The sequence below is a fragment of the Dermochelys coriacea genome, chromosome 11 (assembly GCF_009764565.3).
Source record: "Dermochelys coriacea isolate rDerCor1 chromosome 11, rDerCor1.pri.v4, whole genome shotgun sequence".
In the NCBI taxonomy this organism is placed as follows: domain Eukaryota; kingdom Metazoa; phylum Chordata; order Testudines; family Dermochelyidae; genus Dermochelys; species Dermochelys coriacea.
This window is the reverse complement of record NC_050078.2, coordinates 45,791,490-45,814,859: the sequence shown is the minus strand read 5'-3', so window position 1 is coordinate 45,814,859 and position 23,370 is coordinate 45,791,490. Positions and strand designations below refer to the sequence as shown.

The 23,370-nt window shown below is 36.9% G+C and overlaps 1 protein-coding gene across 1 annotated transcript in view; it reads left to right on the top strand.

The window, feature by feature from the left end:
* The window catches only part of TTN (titin), a 311,927-nt gene that overhangs the window by 160,527 nt on the left and 128,030 nt on the right, over positions 1–23,370 (top strand). Inside the window, exons 122-150 of the mRNA XM_043504858.1 lie at positions 575–655; positions 839–919; positions 1,201–1,284; positions 1,535–1,609; positions 1,966–2,043; positions 2,271–2,354; positions 3,263–3,346; positions 3,668–3,739; positions 6,172–6,255; positions 6,484–6,744; positions 8,642–8,719; positions 9,359–9,442; positions 10,410–10,493; positions 11,446–11,529; positions 11,975–12,052; positions 12,258–12,356; positions 12,560–12,661; positions 12,893–13,249; positions 13,914–13,994; positions 15,168–15,269; positions 15,481–15,564; positions 15,750–15,830; positions 16,519–16,602; positions 17,346–17,426; positions 17,619–17,717; positions 19,687–19,806; positions 20,688–20,771; positions 20,983–21,120; positions 21,384–21,467. Of these exons, the coding sequence (XP_043360793.1) occupies positions 575–655; positions 839–919; positions 1,201–1,284; positions 1,535–1,609; positions 1,966–2,043; positions 2,271–2,354; positions 3,263–3,346; positions 3,668–3,739; positions 6,172–6,255; positions 6,484–6,744; positions 8,642–8,719; positions 9,359–9,442; positions 10,410–10,493; positions 11,446–11,529; positions 11,975–12,052; positions 12,258–12,356; positions 12,560–12,661; positions 12,893–13,249; positions 13,914–13,994; positions 15,168–15,269; positions 15,481–15,564; positions 15,750–15,830; positions 16,519–16,602; positions 17,346–17,426; positions 17,619–17,717; positions 19,687–19,806; positions 20,688–20,771; positions 20,983–21,120; positions 21,384–21,467 (2,988 nt within the window). The remainder of the gene's footprint in view (positions 1–574; positions 656–838; positions 920–1,200; positions 1,285–1,534; positions 1,610–1,965; positions 2,044–2,270; positions 2,355–3,262; positions 3,347–3,667; positions 3,740–6,171; positions 6,256–6,483; positions 6,745–8,641; positions 8,720–9,358; positions 9,443–10,409; positions 10,494–11,445; positions 11,530–11,974; positions 12,053–12,257; positions 12,357–12,559; positions 12,662–12,892; positions 13,250–13,913; positions 13,995–15,167; positions 15,270–15,480; positions 15,565–15,749; positions 15,831–16,518; positions 16,603–17,345; positions 17,427–17,618; positions 17,718–19,686; positions 19,807–20,687; positions 20,772–20,982; positions 21,121–21,383; positions 21,468–23,370) is intronic.

Below are 23,370 nucleotides of genomic sequence, written 5' to 3'. Positions count from 1 at the left end.
TTGTGTCCAAAAAGAGAAGGCATCATGAAAAAGAAGCTAACATTAGCCTGATGTGATTTTTTTCCCCAATCTTTTTGTTCAGAGTTCCTAGAAAATGACAGCACTGACTTTAAAATATATGACAAATGAAAACCATGTTTTGAAATCTGAGCCAAACCTTCCAGTAAATTAGCTACCTTTCCTTCGTCCACCTAATGTTTCTCTAAAACACATTCAACTATAGAGACTATAATATAAGAAAGGATTTGGCTCACCACAAAAGACTACTGCTTGACATAAATGTCTACATCCCAAACCCAAATCTACCAACTGGTCTCTCCATCTAAGACTCCATTTTACACTCACACAGCCACACCCCCTGTGTTTATTGTATGTCCTGGTTCTCAGATATCAGTAAATTGCTACACAGTTTGGATCTTGCTACTATTTTGGGGATAGGCAGTACTCCTAGTGCAGGTGAGACTGGGTTAATTAGATTTCCTAAATCAAGCATTCCATAGATACACTAACCAAGGACTAGATCAAATATGCCAAATACATCAATTCTGTATCTTTAACATTAATATCTTTAAAGTGACTGAAGAAGAGCCTTTCTATGTAGAGGAGGAAGTACCTGTCCCTGTTCCCAAAAAAGTGGAAGTCCCACCTGCTAAAGGTACATCAACTCTTAAATATCAAATGTCAATTGTTTTGCATCTCAGTGTTTCTGATTTTGTTGTTTTTGATGTATGTCCCTATTACATGTGTGTTACAAACTTCTCTTTTGATTAACCAAGTGTTTCCTTACTGTTTTGATACCTTTCCTATTTCTTAAACTATACACTGTAATATTTTTAAGTGCCTGAGAAGCCTAAGGAAGTTGTCCCACCACCAAAAGTTCCTGCTGCTCCTAAAATTAAGGAAGCTCCACCAGCAAAAGGTATAAGTTACTAATTAAAATGATTCTTCCTTACCTTGAAAGACATGACACAGGTCTTCTCTTCTCATGTGCTTGGTTTTAGTGTCTGTTAATAAAGATGTGAGTTTCTTAAAAATCACAGTCTGACTGTTTGCATTACAACTGTGTGTTCTGTATACTATTATTTGTTTTTCCTTACATAAACACTTTGGTTATTATTAAACAAAGGAAACACTAATGTTACATACAAAATATATTCAGAATACTAGAGATCAATATTCTTAAAACTCTTCTTTCTAAAGTGCCTGAAGTTCGTAAGAAAGCTGTTCCTGAGGAGAAAGTGCCTGTCCCTGTTCCTAAAAAGGCAGAGGCCCCGCCAGCTAGAGGTACATCAGTTATTTGCTTCCTATAACTTGGAAAAATGTCTTTCTTTCAATTTCAGTCTTTAACTTCTTACCTTGTTGAGTAAAATGTAGTTTATATGCTTTTAATTTTTTAGCATTACACACGTACATGTGCCTGTTTGTGTCCATTGCCAGTTGTATTCATAATGAGATTTCTATGTTGCTTTTTTCTTTTAGTCTGTTTAGTATTGAAATCATTGCAATTTTCTAAAATTACACAATATTTTTAAAGTACTTAAGAAAAAAACACCAGAAGAATGGATACCTCCTGTTGCTGTTGAAATAGAAGAACCTCAATTCACCAAAGGTAAACTAATGAAAATAAAATTCTCTAGATGTCTTTATCTGTTGCTTTATCTTACACCTTATGTTTGTTTGTTTGTTCATTTCAAATGTTTTTCATGTAGATATTTTGTGTTTTAGTGACAGTAACCTCTGTCTGATACTTCATTGTGTATAAACTATCACTTGTGTCCTTTATACTGTTTTTGTAAATTGTTCCTTCTTCTTTTACTGTCTCATTTTGTATTTAGTGAAATTTCATGTATATTTCCTTTTTTCAAAAATCAATTAAGATTAAAAAGATTTATTTCTAGCTGCTTATTGTTAAAGCACCTTCCAAATATTACAATTAAATATTCCTACGTTTTGATATTTTTAAAGTGACTGAAGTGCATAGGAAAATTATCACAGAAGAAAAAGTAGCCATCTCTGAAAAGGAGGAGGCTCCACCAAAAAGAGGTACATTGGCTTTTCAAACTACGCAATAGATGTTTGTATGTTGTTAATGTCTTGTATCTCTAATAGTTTAATTCCATTGCATAAAATGTAGATTCTGGTGTATTCTTTTGTTTCCTTATTTAACTTACAAAAATGTCAGGTCTCTGTGCTTGTATTTTTGTTGCCTGATTGTTTTTACTGTTTGTGTGTAATTCAGATCTCCTAAAAGTAAAAAAATCTCTTTAAAGTGCCAGAAGTTCCCAAGAAAGCTGTGCCAGAAGAGAAAGTACCTATTCTGGTTCACAAAAAAGTGGTGGCTCCCCCAGCTAAAGGTAAATCAGCTCTTTTCTGGTGACACAAGAGGCTTCTACATATCAGAAATCAGTGGGAACCAGCAGGCCTTGAACCTGGGAATGGTCTGATTAAAATAAAACAAACAGTTTATACTAAGTTGGTTATAAATTAAAAGGAATTTTGGTTTCTGCCCTGCAAAAAATTCAGAAAATTATGTAAAACAGCTGATCCCCTGCATTTCTTGTGTACTCAAAACTGTTATTAATTGCAATCGTTGTTTTGGGTACACACTAATTTTTGATAAATTGAGCATCATTCATATGCAGAAGCTCACTGTCTCTTCTCTTTTTCACATCATCAGCATTTTTATTTCAAAGATGCCTTTGTGTCCTTAACTTCTTTCATTTTCTTTTGGGCTTAAAAACCTCTCTTTTATCTTTTTTCGGTGTGTGAAATTTTGTAGTTAAATTACATGTACTGGAAGGTGCCAGCAACACTGAACAATTAAATTCTAGAGCCCTTAATGTATCATGTAAATATCTTTTAGTCATTCTTTTTTATGTGCATGTCTCTTTCTGTTTTTCTTTTATGCTTTTATCATATTATTGCTGTTACTAAAACAGCACAATAATTTAAAATGTCTGAAATTCATAGGGAGCTTACCATGAAGAAAAAAAACCTGGTATTACTCTTCAGAAAGTATATTCCACAAGCCAAATACACATCCAGCTATTTGTGCATTAAAGTTTAAGTTGACCTATTGTCTTTGTTAACTTAAATTCTTGTTTGGTTTCAAGTCCATGTCTATTTTTAAACACACAAGCTTACTTTGTAAATGTACATTTATTTTTTACTTGTTCATCCATAATTCTTTAACATGAGCATAAATTAACAGAGAGCGTCTGAATTTTGCAATTTAGTATTCTTACAATTACTATTTTTAAAGTACCCGAAGTTCCAAAGAAAGTTGTCACAGAGGAGAGAATGTCCATTGCTGTTCCAAAAAGAAAAGCAGCTCCACCAGCAAAAGGTACCCACATCCATGGAATAAATTATAAAAGAAATAATTGCCTGGCTGTTGGTCCTCCAGTCTGACTGCCTATTGCCACAGTAACTTCTCTTGAATTCTGACATTCCAACAAAATCCTAGGAACCTTAAGGGGTACAGGGGCAGCAGTAGGGGTGCATTTCCCTCCATTTTATCTGGTGTCAGAGGTGGCAGGAAAGCAATTAAAATGTCATATTTCTGTAACAACCACATTGAGTGGATAGGGAATATATATCCTCTACCCCAAATATTGTTTCAGAGGAACAATACTAAAATTAGACTCTATCTTTAATGTACCAACAGCGGAAGAGCACTGGGCTTTGTCAGAGGAAATGTCCATCTCTCTTCACACAGAGGAGGAGGTTTCATACACAGGTATGAACTAAACTAAAAGAGTTTTAGGCCCGAATGAAATCTTTTTGTTTTGCCACCATTTTTTTTAATCTATTTTGTTTTGCAAGCAAAACTCAGGATTTCAAGCTGAGTGTAGATTAAAAGTTTGTATTACACCTGGGGCAGGCCAATGTTTTTCCTGAAAGTGAAGCCCTTTGAATTTCTCTGCTCTCGAGAGGCTTAAATCTTCCATCCTGTGATTCCTGACTTTCTTTTGTTTTCCTGGGGGAAGCTTTGGCCATGTCTACACTACCAGGGTAATTTGACCTAAGTTATGCTACTAAGTTATGCTATGTCAATAATGTACCTGGAGTCAACATCACTTAGGTCATCTTACCCGGCTGTCTACACCACACTGCATCGATAGGAGATGCTCTCCCATCGACTTACCTTACTCTTCTCGCGGAACTGGAGTACTGGAGTTGACCAGAGAGCGCTCTACTATCAATTTAGTGGGTCTTCACTAGATCCACTAAATTAATCCCCACTACGTCGATAGCAGCAGCATTGATCCCCAGTAAGCATAGACATGGCCTAAGTTATTTAATTAGCTCCTCTCTTGGATGCAACCAGTATGCCGCCAGTCTTTCTCTGCCCTCGGAGGGGAAACTTCCTGGCCAACTCCCTACTAAATACGCAAGTGCTCTCCTCTTCTGTGCTGTTTGTCCTCCTTTCCACCTCTCCTATGGGAAATAAGCACATCCAGAAGTAGTGATACACGAAAGGCTCCTCTGGCCCTTCCTCTTTTGCCCTGTGCGTTCTGCCACTCACTCTGGGGCTGAGACAACCCAGAGTGCTCCAAGCTATTGAGAAACCCATTGTTGAGCACTCTGGGTGTTTCAGCCCTGGGTGAATTAAAAGGCTTGTAGAGCCACAGCAGTGAGACTTGGCCTCACTGCAGCAGTAGAACTGATAGGATGGAGAGGACACCTGCACTTGGAGCTGTGAGAAGGGGAGAATTGCATGAGAAGGCTCCTTGCTGGCCTCCCAAATAACAGGATGGGGGAGAAGACCAGCCAGCAGTTCGAAGAAGAGCCTGTGAAGAAAGAATGAGCCAGCTGTGCCCAAAGGGAGAGGAGGTCAAGGTCTACAGGCCTCCCTGAGAAGGCAAGTAGAAGTGCAGCGAGTGGGACAGCTTTCTTGGGGCAGAGTCTCCGGGCCGGGACAATTTGGGCCAAATGTGGCTGATTTTGCAACCAAACCAAGGAAGGTTGCCAGGCTCAATCAATTTCATCTTGAGTTTATGGGTTCAGACTTACCTGACACTTAAGATTAAAGTTTGAGGCTCTGAAAATGTATGCACCAGCCCTGCCAGAAAGTTACAAAGAAACTGGGCATATTTCACACAGCCCTAAAAAGAACACTTATTACCAGAAGTGGGAGTTTCACAGGCTGTGGCTTCAGGCATCTAAAAAAAGCATCCACTTGCTTGAACTAGACCTCAGAGCAAATTGCTGCTACAAGCAAAGATTAGGTTGTTCCTTGCAGAATGTAGGTAGAAATACTTAGACTTATTACTGCCAAATAGACTCCATCTACCAAGAAGAAAATTCCCAACTTATTTGCTATCTCAGAGTGCCTAAAACATCATCCAAATGCCAGGGCACACTGTAGTTTTTCCTGGATACCTTCACATGCTAATAACCAGCAATTTCAGAGTCAGAAGAAAAAAAATACCCAGTACTTTTTCAAAAAGAGAAAAGACTCCACCAACAAAGTGTGCACTCTCTCCTGGATGAATCTGCAAAACTGAACATAATCTACATAATAAGCTTTTTGGAGTCTTTACAGTTAAAATCTTGTCATTTTCTACATTTGGACATGGGTTACTTCTAATTTACTGCAAGCACAAGATCACTGTCTACTTCCATCTGTGTAAGTGGCTTGTTTGTACCCACTCTCCCATCTTACATGAGGATGACGAGATTGGAATGTTTATCTGTTCTGTACAAATTCTTTGTCTCAAGTGGCTGTCAGAGGACTGTTGCTGGATTTTACTGGAGAAGCTCAAAGAGAGCCACAGAGGCATATTTGTGCGAAGGACTCTGCTGTCCTCATATGGAAGGGGACAGTCACTGAGGTCACAGAGGGGCTGAATTTTCTCAGGATTTGATTGGATTTTGTACCAGAGCTCTGACCTGGAAAGTGTATAAATGCACGGTTGGCAGAAGTGGGTACAGCAAAGAGCATCTGCTCATATGTATATGTTGAGACATGATATGTCTTTTTGTTGTTGTTGTTGTATAAAACTATGGTTTAATGTTTCCATTGTCAATCTGCACAGTTGCCTTGGTGATATGTGAGCCACGTATATGTTATCCTTTTTTATATATCTTTCTTCTTGTCTCTAGTGTTTGTGTTTCTACACATTGTTTTTTAAAATTTTTAAATGTAAATATTCTGTATCGTTAAAGTGCCTGATGTTCCTGAGAAAGTAGTCATAGAAGAAAAATTACCGATTTCTATTACTAAAAAAGTGAAGAGGCCACCAGCTAAAGGTACATTGGCTATAGCATTAGATACTATAGTGTAGGTCTGTAGTATTAGAACATACGTTCTTTGTATGTCAGTGTTGTAAATGTGCCGTGAACTCTGCCTTGTGTTTTTACTGAACATTCTTGATTTGATTTAGTTCTGACATTATGATGCTTCATAGCTTTATAGTACTGTTCATGAGTATTTTTGTGATGGCTTTTAATATTCTTTAAATTGATATCTTTTTAAAGTGCCTGAAGAACGTAAGACAGTTGTCCAAAAAGAAAAAATATATGTTGAAGTTCCCCAGTATGAGGAGGAAGAGGTCACCCACTATGAAGAGGAAGTCACCCACTATGAGGAGGAAGAGAAAGTTACCCACTATGAAGAGGAAGTCACCCACTATGAGGAGGAGGATATTACCCAATATGAAGAGGAAGTTCCTCAATACAAGAAAGAGGAGGAGGAGGAAGTTCCCCAGTATGAAGAAGAGGCTCCCACACCAGTGAAAGGTATAATGAAATTTTGGGATAAAAAAAGAACAGAACTCTTCTGTTTTGCAAATATGATTTTCTTTTAATTACTCCAATACATTATTTTTCCTTTGTTATGATAATTAATTATTGGTGTGTGTTACAAAGTGTGTTGCATGTTTGAATACTTACTGTTCATTAAAATTTTTTGTAACTATAATTAGTATTCCATGTTGTAAATAATCAATTGGTAGCATAAGGAGCATAAGGAGTCTGTGTAATCAGATAAGGCAATGAACGTTCCAGTCAGTTTTATCTCATGCTGGTTTGGGGTTGAAATTGACATTAAACATTGTAATCAACCTAATTCATCTGTTTAAAATTGTTGGTTCATCAACATTTTTGAGATTTCAACATTTTGTCCTAATTTGGGGATGGGAAATTTTTCAAAATCTCAACATTTCTCATAGGACAGAAAAACCTTTTCCCATCCAGCTCCATGTCCAACACCTCACATCATAACACAAAGACAAAGGGTAAAATCCAGAACTGCCTGTGTGATTTAGGAGAAATCCGAATTTCAAAAGGAAGTTAAGGACTATCAAAATTCTTGTTTTATATTTTACCAATAGTGGCTCCACCCTAAAGGTGAATTTAGGGTTTACTTTGATCAGCTAATACATATTAAAACTACACTTTGAATTGTCTACACAAGGATTTCAACACGTTAGTAAACACATTTTACAAATATGCCTTTTTCCTTGTGAAAACAAGGTCAGCCTATGCTCTCTGAAAGCAAATATATGGTTTGTCTAGATTAGGAAAAGAGGCTGAGGTTACTTAATATCTACCTTGACCATCTAAAAGAAGCTAAAAGTTGCTGCTTGCCTTTACTCATGAAAAAATTGTTATGTTGGAGTTAACTTCCATGTTATTTTGACCTCGTTTACTAATCTAGACCAAGCCAATGGGATTATTCTCTTTCTTAAAGTTAAGCATGTGTGAAAATCAATGTACGACATGGCCAGTTACCCTACCCAAGGAGGTGGTCAGTGACTTCTTCCAGTCTACCAAGTATCCCATCATTCAATTTGTATTGAGGTTTCAGAGTTGTTGAATACAATTTTTTTAAAGAAACTCTTTGGGTGAAATCTTTGCTCCAAAGAGAAAACTGTCACTGACCTTCAATAGCGCAAGAATTTTATCCTTTGTCGTTGAAAAAAACGGTCCTGGTACATTCTGCTGTTCACCATTACATTTGTAGATGCTTCTAATTAGCTAAGAGTTCCAGTTTGTGAGCAAGTTAGTTGATAAAAATCCCATGTTTTCTTGTCATGTAGAGAGTACTAGCAATATACTCAAAATTTCTAAAAAAAGAATGGAACCTTTAATATATATTCTAAATCTGGCCATTCAGCATCTTAAATTTAATTTATTAAGTGCCTAATAAGTGTAAGAAAGTAGTCTCAGGAAAAAAATACTAGTACCAGGAAAAGAAGAATCACAACTGAAAGATACTTGATATAATAATTAGAACTAGTGACATTTTTCATCAATTTTTTTAATTTTGACCAAAAATTGATTTTTTTCCCAAATTTCCTCATTACCACCACCATTTCTGACCAGCTATAATAACCTAGTTTTAAGGGCCAGACCATGTGGTCTTTACTCAGACTTGTATAAGGCAAAACCACATTGACATTAAGATAAATTTGCCTTGCCAGATCAATGGCTGAGTAAGAACTGCAGGATTTGGCTCATTACAAATAAACACATCCCTTTATTGTGCTGTTTCCTGTCTTTTTAATATTAAATTGATGTTGAGTGGTACCTGTTTGTGCTGGAGTAACTTTCTTGCATTACAATTGAGTTCTTGTACTTTATACTCCTGTTGTTTTGTAAGTAAATTCCTAAAACAAAAATGGTATTTTTAAAGTGCCTGAGGTGCCCAAGAGACCTATCACAGAGGAAAAAGTACCTGTTCCCAAGAGAAAAGAAGCTCCTCCAGTGAAAGGTACATCACCTCTTCTCTGAAGTTATCAAACTTTGTTTAATATTTAATTAACTTCTTGTATATTTGCTGCGTAGTTGTAGCCATGTTGGTCCTAGGATATGAGAGATATGGTGTCGGTGACGTAATATCCTTTATTCGACCAACTTTTGTTGGTGAAAGAGACAAGCTTTTTTGCTTACACAGAGCTCTTCTTGAAGTCTGGGAAAGGTACTCAGTGTGTCACAGCTAGATATAAGGTAGAACATAAGGAGTTGAGCATAAGGAGTTAACACATGTTGCAGGAGACCATTCAAGATGATGTGAGCAATTAACATCTCTGAAGTTGTAGGACAAAGGAGGGTTAGCGGGTTACAAATTGTTGTAATGAGCCATAAATCCAGTGTCTTTATTGAGTCCATGATCTTTAGTATCTAGTAAAGTTATTAATTTAATCGCCCAAGCTCATGAAGATATGAAGTGATTTGAAAAGTGTTTGCCCACGAGTGATAGGGTGTTTTTGTTGTATGTTTGATATAAACATTTATTATCTTGTTCTTCGGGAGGCATATCTTTATTTGAAATCTTTGTGAGCATGTCTTTTTGCTTTTCTGTTTGGAATGGCATTTGTGAGGTATTCTCAACCAAAATAATGTTTTAAAGTGCCAGAGATGCCACAGAAACCTGTGCCAGAAGAAAAAGTGCCTGTTCCTGTGCCCAAAAGAAAGGAAGCTCCACCAGCCAAAGGTACAACAGTGTGTGATTCAATGTGTACATCATGATCTTTCATTCTTTACTCACCTTTTCATCATTCAGTGCATCATGATAAGAATCGTATTTCTGTTCTTGAGAATTGTTATTCTGTGCTCTTATGTTTCATGTCACTGTTCTGTATCTTACGGTTCAAAAATTAAATTCTCAAAGTGCAATAATATCTTTAAAGTGTCTGAGGTGCCAAAGAAAGCTGTCCCAGAAGAGAGAGTGCCCAGTCCAGTGCCTAAAAAAGTGGAGGCTGCGCCAGCTAAAGGTACATCAGTTTGTGATGCATCCAAGCAATTCTGTCATTGCTTGCTCACATATGGAACATTACAAGTAAGGGGGTCTGATCCTGTTCCAAAAGAACTCAATAGCAAAACTACTCATTGATTTCAGTGGGTTCAGGATCAAGCCCCACACTGTGAATGTTTCTATAATGCAGCATTTAGAAAACTGGTTTTTGCTTTACACATTTGTACCCTATGTTTTAAGTTGTCTTTCTATTTTGGAGCTGTGGAAAGGATAACAATGATTCATAAATCAAAATAATATTTCTTAAAGTGCCTGCTGTCCCGAAAAAAGCTGTTCCCGAAGAGGAAGTTCCTGTTGCTGGGCCTAAAAAACCAGAACCCATCCCTGCACCTAAAAAACCAGAACCTCTTCCACCACCTAAAGGTATAGCACCTTCAAACTGAGAGTAATTATATATATTCAAAGTGTGTGTGTGTGTGTATACACTTACTGTTTACATGTGTATATGTGTGTGTGTGTGTGTGTGTGTGTGCATTTGTATAATATACAGCTTTTTGTTCCATTGAATCTTTCACACCCAAATAAATTTAAGGCACATTTGTGTAATTCCCTTCTTATGTGTTGTGTTAAGTGTTTGCTATCTTCTGTTTTCTGTTTCTGATGTTGTACTAAAAATTAAATTTGTTCAAACAAAATATCTTTAAAGTGCCTGAGGTGCCCAAGAAAGCTGTCTCAGAAGAAAAAGTATCTATTGCTGTTCCTAAAGTAAAGAAAGCTCCACCAGCTAAAGGTACATCATTTTGGGGTATATGGAAGTGAGTGTTCTGTCATTTGGACATTGACATTTCAGTAGAATTTGGTTGTGATGATCACAATTTAGATCCTTATTTCCATATGCCAGTGTTCATTGTTAGGGAACAGTAGGGCTCAGACAGGGCTTTATCCTGCAGCATTGAAATCAATTGGAGCTTTGGCACTGACTTCAATGGGCTCAGAATCAGACCTTTAATGATCAACTGGTTTCCAATTATAATGATCTGCCAAGAACAAAACTAAGAGGCTTGTTATATGCTAATCAAAGCAGCAGTGTCCTGCACATAGTGTTTGTGTGGCATAATGTGTCTTTTAAACAAAATATCTGGTAGAATTCTCTTTGATTTTCCCTTGGGCAAGGATGTGGTATGATCTGTGCCCTGAAGAGTCTCCGATACTTAGCCTGAGAGATCTGCAGTACATTCTAATATCTCACAGCATGCACTGCTAAATCTACTACAGAAAAAAGATACAAACACATCTGGTAACAGGAACTCAAATCCTAACTGTGTAGAAACAGAAATGAAGATAACTGAGTATAGACAACACCCGACGATGTTGAACTTTATGCCCATTCAGCAGAATGGTTTACAACTGAACTAGAAAGCAAACACACTGGTAGCTCTTAGTATGCAAAATAAGATGCCAAAGGGGTTTCTATGTTCTCCCTTTTTGTAATATGTGAATATGTGTTGCTAATAGTGTTTGATTGGTAGTGATGTGTCGTAGATAACCCTCAGTGGGAAAGTTGCCTAAGCTGATCCTTACAACCCAATTCCACTGTAACGTTACCATGAAATACACATACAGAATATTCTTTATATCAGTGGTTATTGTTGTGCAAGTTTGTGTCCTTGTGTTTTATATTGTGTTTTTCTTTCTGATGTTGCTTGAAAATGAAATTCTTAAATGAAATAATATCTTTAAAGTGCCTGAGGTGCCAAAGAAATCTGTCCCAGAAGAAAAAATATCTGTAGACATTCCTAAAAAAATGGAGCCTCCGCCAGCAAAAGGTACATGAATTAATTGCAAGGCGAATAAGCAGTGTTATTATTCCCTTACATTTTCAATAACCGCACTAACATCCAATCTGAGGCTGAGCCTTCATCCACTGAAGTTTTGAAATTGACTTCACTGGAAGTAGGCCTTTCAAGATACAGTTATAATTTTGTCCTATGCATTTATATTCTTTTGTCTGTGTTGCCCTTCTGTTTCTGATGTATACAGTTTCTTAGATTGCTAACATAAGATAACATCTGCAAAGTGTTTTGAGTTGCCTGAAAACTCTGTCCCTGTAGAGAAAGTGTCTGTTGTTTGTAACCTGATTCCAGCTTAAAAACACTTACAGTATGTTCTTTAGTTCAGTTCTTGCTTTCACTGTGTCCTGGCATTTTATGTCCTCTTTCTTTTTCTGGTGTTGCTTGAAATGAAATTTTAAAAATCAAATGTCTTTTAAAGTGCCAGAGGTGCCTAAGAAACCTGTCCCTGAAGAGAAAGTACCTGTTCCTAAAAAGGTTGAGGCTCCAACAGTTAAAGGTACAATAGTTTAATAATGAAAATATGAACACTGACACTAATTAATGTGAATTGTTCAACTTCTGAGTACAAAGAATTTTAATATATGTGCCTTGTGTTACTTCTGTGTTTTGATATATGTTTGTAGGTTTATATTTCTGTTGTCTGTAAATTTATGTGCTTGGACATTGTTTTTGATATTGTGTAACAAAAATACTAAAACCAGATAATGTCTTTAAAGTGCCTAAGGTGTCTAAGAAAGTTATTCCTGAAGAGAAGATACCTGTTGCTCCTCCTAAAAAAGTGGAGCCTCCAGCTGTGAAAGGTACATGCATTCTTGACAGCTATCATATTTGTTAAAATTGTTGATCTTATTCTTTCTAACACTAGCATTTTCTGACTGTTCTGTCAAATTTCTGTGTATTCTTGTCTCAAAGATTAATTGTTACACTATAAAATCGTGAGACTGTGTTTTGTTTTGCTTTCTTATTTGTATTGCTTTGTTAAACCATTTAAAATCCCTAAAAGAAAACCATATCTTTAAAGTCCCTGAGGTACGTAAGAGATCTGTTCCTGAAGAAAAAGTGCCAGCTGCTGTTCCTAAACCAAAGGAAGTTCCTCCAGCCAAAGGTAGAGACATATGTGCCTTACTGAATTTCTTCAAAATATCTATTCCTCTTACTTGTTCCTAAAATATTTTGGAATGTGATCACTTTTCATAGACTCTCTCTTCCTTTTTATAAAAACTTCTTGTTGTCATATTTATAAGATGTAGTTTTCTGTTGACTCTTTTTGTCTGACTCTGTACAAGTCACTTCCAATACTTTAAAGGTAGTAACAGTAATAATATTATTTTCCAAGTTCCTGAGGTACCTAAGAAACCCACCCGGGAAGAGAGAGTGCCTGTTCCTGCAGTGAAGGAGTATGAATATGAGTATGAGGAGTATGAGAAGTATGAGACCTATGAGGCTATAGAAGAGTTTGAAGTTCCAGAGCACGAAGAGATCGAGTATGAGGAGGTTCCGGAGCCTGAAGAGATCTATGAGGAGGTTCTGGAGCCTGAAGAGATTGAGGAATATGAGGAGGTTCCAGAGCCTGAAGAGGTCTATGAGAAATATGAGGAGGTTCAGGTGACTGAAGAGATCTGTGAGAAGCATGAGGAGGTTAAGAAGGCTGAAGAGATCTATGAGGAGGCTTATGAGGTCACACCAGCTATAGGTACACCAGCTCATGATTTTTTCATTCTTAACTATGTGTGTCAAGTTTCCCCCTCATGCTCAGTCCTCCTTTCAGTGCTCAAGTCTGTGTTTTTCCTGTCTTCAGTCCTCTCTGTGTCTGTAGTTGGTGGTGATAATCAACTTGAGAACCATTTCCCCTCCCTCAGAAAACCTATTTGGGAGTAGGATGAAAAGACTCCCACTGAGCCTTCAAAAGCAAAGATAACTTTGTTTCACTGTAACTAGAGCAATTTTCACATTACATAAATGGCAGCCTTCTGATGCAATTCAACTATGATCTACATCCAGTATAATTATGGGTGACAGCATTATTTCCTTTTAAGAAACATATTGCCCCACAATAATTTTCAACAATAGAGCAGTTAAAACTTAGTTAGGACCTTTCTTTCCATCATTATAATTTGAAATTTTCCATACCAAGCAGATGGTGCTTTGACAATGATCATTCCCCACCCTGCTGAAAAAGGATCTTCCTCAGCTTTCAGTTGCTCACATAACTTTGAGCACAGTAATTGTTCTCGTCTATCTTTGTGTGTGTGATAAGGATGTGATTCTACAAATATGTGATCTTTGCTCTTCATGTCTTATATCAATCCTATTTCTTTGCAAGTAACTTAAAAATCCCTAATAAAATGTCTTTAAAGTGCCGGAAGTGCCTAAGAGAGCTGTGCCAGAAGAAAAAGTACCTGTTGCTGTTCCTAAAAAAGAAGCTCCACCAGCTAAAGGTACATCAGCAACTGGATAAATTTAAAACTGAAGCCCTCTGTCTCCCCAGAATCCCAGCTTCCAGTAATGAAGGTCCTTCCTATTATTTGACCATTAAGACTGGAGTTTTTATTTGCCAATTGAGTAACAATTAGGATTAAGATACCAAATCAACAATATTTCTTTTAAAACACAAAGCCCTGCATCTCCTTTCTCAAAAGGCAATTTTCCTCTGGATCCTTGTATGACATATAAGGAATGGAATTACTTTATTTATTTATTGAGATTTATAAACATAACCTATTGAAAATGGTAGGGAATTTATTCAAACAAGGGTCCACCCAGCTATTTCTTGCAGATGAATAACCTCAAATCTGTTAAGCCTCTTTTTTCCCCTCCCGTTTTCATGTCAAATGAATGAACAGTTTCTACCCATATCTTCAAAAACAGTGATGATCTTTCTCAACTATAGCTATAATTCTAGGGGGAAAACCTGGCCCCATTGAAGTCAATGGGAACAGGATTTCACTTTTAGTCTGTTCCCTATATCATGCTCTACTAATACAGTAGAAGGTCATTGATAGTACTGCAATTGGCAAGGTAGCATACTTTCTGCTGTAGACCAGAACTCTATATTGTTCTCACTATAGGGCCATATTTGCACAAAACACCCTTTGTGCCAAATCTGCTAGTCTTTACTCATACAAATTATCCTATTGAAGTCAATGAGAGGTATTTTTGGATAAGGATTTAGGGCTTGAATCCAGCTTTCATTGAAGTCACTGAGTCTCTCAATTAACTTTAATGGGGCCAAATTGAGGCCAAAACTAAGAGTGTAGGATTTGCCTCCTAAAGTTGAATGGGAGTTTTGCTTGCATATCAATAGCAGGATACAGCTTCTTAGTTCATGCAATATTTCATAATCTATCTAAAAGGACTATTTAAAAGTCCATCCCAATTTGAAATTAATTCAATAAGGAGTTAGTCATGTGTATTGAAAGGAGATTGAACACCAAGAATCAGGAAGCAGAAGCATGGCCAGCCAGGACACAAGTTAATAAATGTGATGTAGGATGCTCTGTGCTCATGTTCTTTTAATTTATGTGATTTTTCTGTTGAATTAAAGTTTTATGTTTGGTTTCTTGTGTCACCTTTATTCTTAAATAATATAAATATTTCAAAATTCCTAAAAGAAAGCAATGTCTTTAAAGTTCCTGCACTGCGTAAGAAACCAGTCCCAGAAGAAAAAGTACCTGTTGCTGTTCCTAAAAAAGAAGTGGCTCCCCCAGCTAAAGGTACATCTATTCTTTGTTGTCATTACGGAACAATGAACTCTTACTCTTTGATCTTTCATTGTTTGTTGCATAAGACAGAAATATATTTTGTCTCAGTAATTCTTTGTTTGTCCTAATTAAGTATGATCCTGTGTCTCACGTCGCTTTTTGTTCGTAATGATTTATGAAGTTGTATATGTAAGATTCCTAAAAAAATGCTATATCTTTAAAGTGCCTGAAGTACATAAGAGAGCTGTACAGGAAGAGAAAATAACTGTGGCTGTTCCTAAAAGGAAGGAGCCTCCACCAGCTAAAGGTACACGAAAACTATAGTTAACAGACCTAGTGTTCTCTCATATCTTCATTAGCATGAATGTCCTGCAAGAAGCATTTAATTCTCGCTTGTTTTACAAGCGTGTCTTTCTGGGTTTTGTTCTTCTTTTTTTCTGACTTCCTCTAAGTAACTTTAAAAGTTCTAAAAGTTAAAAAATGTCGTTAAAGTGCCTGCCGTACCCAAGAGAGCTGTCCCTGAAGAAAAACTACCCACTCCTACTCCTGAAATACAAGTTCCACCAATGAAAGGTAGAGGAACCTTTGACTGGAATTTTATGGAAAGACTTCATCTTTATCTCACTCCTAACTAACATCCTTTAAAGTGCAATTGATGATCTTTGTGATATAGCCAAGATCCTGCAGCACCTTAGATTCTGTAATGAGGAGTAAGAAATTTGGAGTCACACACTTCACTTACATGACACAAGTGAACTGGAAAGTAACTGAACTTTATTTTTTTAAATTAAGGGGGAAGGGGTCCCCAACTTTTTAGTGCTATAAATATATAAGTGAATTTTGTTTAAATTGAAAATGTTAGAGAATAACATATACACAATATTTGTAAAGAAGGCATTTCAATATTTATTTAAAACTGGTTGTGCCACAGATATCATGGTGAAATAATTCAAGGTAGTCCCTTGTATCTTGGGAAGAAAGGAGGGCAAATGCAAATGGAGAAGAGTGAATGGAATCTATTCCATATGGGACCACACAAAATGAAAGCAAATATTTTAAAAATCTTCAAGTCATTCAAATCTGTGGTATTAATTCTGTAATTGAATAATATCAGTTCCTACAGAACTGCAGAGTACTGGAGACTTTGGCAGTACTTTTTTTATTAGTTATTCTTTGTCATCTTTGTTTATGTTGGATTTTTGTTTCAAAATTATTTGCAAATAATTTTGAGAGTTTTAAAAGAAAGCTAATATCTTTAAAGTGCCTGAGGTTCCTGAAAGAGTTGTCCCCGAAGAAAAAGTACCTACTGTTATTCCTAGAAAAGAGGAAGCTCCTCCATATGAAGGTACATCAACTCTTCACTGGAGTTATAAAGCAATGAAATACAGAGAATTAGTTAATCAGCTTCATGGTGCAGTCTATATTCAATATAATTAGAGGGACACTGTCAAATTTAAATTTAAAGAAAAATGATTTACAATTAGTTTCAAATACATCCCCATCACCACTCTTGAGTCTCTATGCCTTTTTGTTTCCAATCATATTTTTCTATTTTTAAAATCTTTTTCTCTGCCATGTTACTTTCTGGGAAAGACCCACAAAGAAATAGGCTCAGGTTCTGATTTAGGAAAGTATTTATGCAATGTTTAACTTTGATGGGACTTGAGTAGGTGCTGCTTAAATGCTGTCTTGAGTAGTGCTCTGTGCTTTCCTGGGGATAACTGACTGACTACACAGGAGAAACTGTGAAATTGACTATACAAAGAGTGCTGTCCAATATAAAAACTAAACTAACTGGAAAAGCAAAGGAAAATATATATACCTTATAACCTTATATACATACATACACACACACACACACACACACTATCTTTTTTTAGTAATCTTAATTGGTATTGCAGCAACAGTAGGTTAAAAAAAATCAGATAGAAGTGTGCCATTTAAATTGACAATGTCTCCTTAATTTATGCATGTGTTCAGATAGTTATGTTGCTTTACATGTCTGTACGTTTGCATTATAAATTGTCTTTCTAATCTTTGTTTTGCAAATATTTTTGAAATGTCTAAAATGAACTAATATCTTTAAAGAGCCTGAAGTTTATGAAGACATTCTTCCTGAAGAAAAAGTTCCTGTTGCTCCTACAAAACAGGAAGTTCCACCAACTAAAGGTATATCACATCTTCAAGCAATTCATAAAGCAAAGAGCTCCAGTATATTTGTTGTTCATCCTCATGAGCCATATCAGGTTTCATGCAAATAATTCATGTGTTCATTCTAACTACTCCTTGATTGTCTTGTCCATCTGTGTCTTCCATTGCCCTTCTGTTCTTTACATTTTGTATTTTATAAATTCTTAAAAGAAACTAATATCTTTAAAGTGCCTGCAGTCCCGAAGAAAGCTGTTCAGCAAAAGACAATACCTGCTGCCATACCTAAAGAAGAAGCTCCACCAATTACAGGTACATAAGCTCAGGCTGAAATTTTAATGAAAGAAAAGATATTGTCACCATATTCTGTTTTAGCCTCTTTTAAAGTTGATTTAATGTTCAGTGTGAGATATCCAAGGCCGCAGTTTACTGCACTGGCTTAGAGGTAGACTCTATAGTAATACAATTCTGAGGCACAAGCTACTGCAACAAGTTCATTCTCTGGTATAATTGATTTTTGCCACAAACCCTTAAGCTTTGTATAAATGATTAATACAGTGTCAGACCTAAAAAACAAATTCTGTAATAGTAATATATTTCCAAGTGGGTGCATAACTGGTTGGAAAACTGTTCCTAGACAGTAGTTATCAGTATTCACAGTCAAGCTGGAAGGGCATATTGAATGGGATCCTAGGATCTGTGCTGGGTCCGACTCTATTCCATACCTTCATCAATGACTTGAATAATGGCAGAGAGAGTAAGTACATATAAAGTTTGTGGACGATACCAAGCTGGGAGGGGTTGCAAGTGCTTTGGAGGATAGGACTATAATTCAAAATGATGTGGACAAACTGGAGAAATGGTCTGGAAAAAAAAAGATGAAATTCAATAAGGACAAATGCAAAGTACTCCACTTAGGAAGGAACAATCAGTTGTACACCTACAAAATGGGAAATAGAAAAGGAGTACTTGTGGCACCTTAGAGACTAACAAATTTATTTGAGCATAAGCTTTTGTGAGCTACAGCTCACTTCATCGGATGCATCCAATGAAGTGAGCTGTAGCTCACGAAAGCTTATGCTCAAATAAATTTGTTAGTCTCTAAGGTGCCACAAGTACTTCTTTTCTTTTTGCGAATACAGACTAACATGGCTGCTACTCTGAAAATGGGAAATGAATGCCTAGGAAAGAGTACTGCGGAAAGGGATCTGGGGCTCATAGTGCATGACAAGCTAAATATGAGTCAACAGTCTAACACTGCTGTAAAAAAAAGCGAACATCATTCTGGTATGTATTAGCAGGAGTGTTGTAAGCAAAACACAAGAAGTAATTCTTCTGCTCTACTCCACACTGATTAGGCCTCAACTGGATATTGTGTCCAATTCTGGGCACCACATTTCAGAAAGGATGTGGACAAATTGGAGAAAGTCCAGAGAAGAGCAACAAAAATGATTAAAGGTCTAGAAAACATGACTTATGAGGAAAGATTGAAAAAATTGGGTTTGTTTAGTCTGGAGAAGAGACGACTGAGAGGAGACAGGATAACAGTTTTCAAGTACATAAAAGATTGTGACAAGGAGAAGGGAGAAAAATTGTTCCCCTTAATGTCAGAGGATAGGACAAGAAGCAATTGGCTTAAATTGCAGCAAGGGCAGTTTAGGTTGGACATTAGGAAAAACTTCCTAACAGTCAGGGTGATTAAGCACTGGAATAAATTGCCTAGGGAGGTTGTGGAATCTCTCACTGGATTTTTTTAAGAGCAGGTTAAACAAACACCTCTCAGGGCTGTTCTAGATAATACTTAATCCTGCCATGAGTGCAGAGGACTGGACTAGATGACCTCTCGACGTCCCCTCCTGTCCTATGGTTCTATGATTCTGCAACAATAAAATTCCAGTATTACAGAATGCTAGGGACTTTGGATAATATTGTGTTTTGTTAGTATCCTTTGTTTTTGTTCATAGTTTGTAGTTTGTGTTTGGCTTTTGTCTTAAGATTTTGTAAGAATTTTGAATTGTCTAAAGGAAAACTAATATCTTTAAGTGCCTGAGGTTCCTGAAAGAACTGTCCCCCAAGAAAAAGTACCTAGAGTTGTCCCTAAGAAAGAAGACACTCTGCCAGCTAAGGGTACATCAACTCTTCATTGGAATTATAAAGCAGTGAATTCCAGAAAATTTGAGTCATTAGTCTTCATAGTTCAATATCATTCATTTAGGTTTTTGTTCTATTAGCTTTTTGTTATTTTATAAAAACTGTGTATTTTGTTTAATTCTCTATATAGACATTTTTAAAATTCCTAAACAAACTAATATCTTTAAAGTGCCTGAGATGCCAAAGAAAGCTGTCCCCAAAAAGAAAGTACATATTGCTGCACCCAAAGAAGAAGCTCCACCTTTTAAAGGTACATGAACCTTTGACTGGAATTTCAAGGAAAGAAAAATCTCTTCATTTATTGTTTTCTAACCTCTTTTAATGTGTAATTAATGTTCTGTCTGATATAAACCCTGCTGTGGCCATTGTGCTAGTCGCTCCCTTTTGGGGGGAGAGGGGAGGATTTTTTCCCTCACCACCATGTTTGCTGTGGTGGAGGGGTTGGGTTTTTTTTTGCCTTTTCCACAGTGGGTGTCAATGAGGACCTTTTCTGGTGATGAGAAAAAGTGGTAGGCTATATGTCACCACTTATTTTGTAAGTGTGGGGCAGATGTCCAGTGCAGGTACTCCATAGGGAAGGCATCCAGTAACCAAATAAATGTCCGGTAAAGGATTTAAAGGAGGTGCTGGATAAAGGAACAGAATGGGGGAGGAGAGTTGGGGACTCCTATGATTGGTATGGCAGGGAGCCAAGCCCTCTTTCTTATAGCCCACCTTAACCCTTCTACAAGGGAGGGTGGATGGTAAGGTGCAAGCAATGGGTTGGCTGGGGGACCTGGATGGAAAATAACCTGGGTGGAAGCCCAGGTAGTTATTTGAATAAACATGGATTTACCTGCACTGTTCACTTCATCTGCCGGGTAGTCCCAGAAATCTATATAGTAAAGCTGCAGCCTGATTAAATCCATATCAGGTGTCTCCTGTCCTTCTTTTGGTATAGCCAGACAATAGACTTCGTTTCATGGGGTAACCTACTGGCAATTGGCCTACTTCTGCAAAGCAGTAGAGAGCAGCTTTGTGTATCCCACTGCAAGATAGGGCCCTACATTTGTTGTTTGTCATGTTGTCTTTTTGTTCTAAGATGTTGTAAGTAATTACGAAACTTCTAAAAGAAAACTAATATCTTTAAAGTACCTGAGGTTTATGAGGAAATTCCCCCAGAAGAAAAAGTTTCTGCTGCTGTTCCTAGAAAAGAGGAATCTCCACCAGCCAAAGGTACATCACCTCTTCAAGGAATTTACAAAGAAATGAATTCCAGAAAAATACAATTATTAATGCACATGGTTTAATTCATGTTCAATATGTTCAGTCATTGTGTTGATTCTAATTGCTCCTTGCTTGTTTTACCAATTTGTCTCTTTGTTTTATGTTACATCTCTGTTCCTTATATGTTATAAATTCTTAAAACCACCTAATATCTTTAAAGTGCCTGAAGTGTCTAAGAAAGCTGTCCCAGAAGAAAAAGTGCAAATTGCTGTGCCTAAAAAAACAGAACCAACTGCTGTACCTAAAAAACCAGAACCCCTTGCTGTGCCTAAAAAAACAGAACCTCCACCAGCCAAAGGTATATGTTAACTGATAAAATTGCAGTTTTTATAAAGAGTCTTGTTTTGCTGGGAGAAAAAAAATCTTCTTTGTCTAGAATTTTATTCATAAATTATAATCATTTGGTAATTTGTAAATTCTGTGTGTCAAACTATCGTCAGGATTTGGCATCATTCATGTTATGTATGTCCCTTTCTTATGTTTCTTTACTATTCTTAATTGTTTGCATACATCTTTGGAATTTCTAAATTCCTAAATTAAAATAAATGAATATCTTTAAAGTGCCTGAGGTGTCCAAGAAAGCTGTCCCAGAAGAGAAAGTACCTGTTGCTGTACCGAAAAAGCCAGAAGCTCCACCAGCCAAAGGTATAAAGCATCATAAATGAAATCATGAAGAAAAATAACCTTTTCTTTTTCTTCTGTAATCATTATTTTTCCTGAAGTTTGTCCTGTCCTTTCTTTTTTTCTCATCATGTAGTCATTAAAGTCTTTTCATTTGCCAGTTTCTACTCCTCTAGATATGCAAGTATAACTCCCATTCCAAGACATAGAAAAGGATGTCAGACAACTGGCTGAAAAAGAAAGGGATGAAATTGTATTAAATACTATAAACAATAAAAAATAAGCTAAGCCCACACACAGGCAATCCTTACCGTGCAAATACTCCCACCAAATGAATATCACAGGTATTGGGGCTTAAATAGGGAAACTGAGTCACAAGTCAGTTTAGGCTTAATCAATTTTTTCCCTTTATTTGTACTATTTTAGATAGAATTATTGTCACTTATAGTGTCTGAACATATGTTTATGGCAGACAATAACAGACAAGATGGAATTAGTAGTGGCCCAAGTTACCACATTCCAGAGCACTAGGAAGTTCTTCCACTTCCATCATGGTTGTCACCTCCTCTGATTCATAGATTCATAGATTCATAGATACTAAGGTCAGAAGGGACCATTCTGATCATCTAGTCCGACCTCCTGCACAGCGCAGGCCACAGAATCTCACCCACCCACTCCTATGAAATACCTCACCCATGTCTGAGCTATTGAAGTCCTTAAATCATGGTTCAAAGACTTCAAGGAGCAGAGAAGCCTCCCTCAAGTCAACCATGCCCCATGCTACAGAGGAAGGCGAAAAACCTCCAGGGCCTCTCCAATCTGCCCTGGAGGAAAATTCCTTCCCGACCCCAAATATGGCAATCAGCTAAACCCTGAGCATATGGGCAAGATTCACCAGCCAGATACCCAGGAAAGAATTTTCTATAGTAACTCAGATCCCATCCATCTAATATCCCATCTCAGGGGATTTGGCCTATTTACCCTGAATATTTAAAGATCAATTACTTACCAAAATCCCATTATCCCATCATACCATCTCCTCCATAAACTTATCGAGTAGAATCTTAAAGCCAGATAGATCTTTTGCCCCCACTGCTTCCCTTGGAAGGCTATTCCAAAACTTCACTCCTCTGATGGTTAAAAACCTTCGTCTGATTTCAAGTCTTAACTTCCTGGTGGCCAGTTTATACCCATTTGTTCTTGTGTCCACATTGGTGCTGAGCTGAAATAATTCCTCTCCCTCTCCTGTATTTATCCCTCTGATATATTTATAGAGAGCAATCATATCTCCCCTCAACCTTCTTTTAGTTAGGCTAAACTAGCCAAGCTCTTTAAGTCTCCTTTCATAAGACAAGTTTTCCATTCCTCGGATCATCCTAGTAGCCCTTCTCTGTACCTGCTCCAGTTTGAATTCATCCTTTTTAAACATGATCTCCTGGTCTCGTCATTCATTCCTGTTTTTCAGTTTTGGTCCAGTGTTTCTCCAATTTGAGGCTTGTTCCCTTGAATTTTTTTTATACATTTCCACATTCCAGATTACTTAACCTTTATCCAATTGGCTTTTACCACATAAACCCTTTATTTTTTTATGTAAATCATATGTTACGCATGCCCAAGCTTCAATTACACAACTTCTGCATTTTTTCTGCTGGTTTTGCAATTTCTAGGTCATGGGGTTCTGTGTCACCCTGTTCCTAGCCTTACCAGAAGAAGGATGTTTTTATCTATCATTACATGTTTGTGTACCTCTGATTTATATCTTCCAACAAAACATGTTACTTATTGTGCCAGCAATAATATCATTTTAAACAAATCAGAAATTCTATGTAAAACAGTAATTGGCAAAACCCCATTTATGCCAAGCAAGGTGTTGTGCTAAGTGTTTGTCATCTTATCTATACTCATTCACTATCCTTAATTACAAATC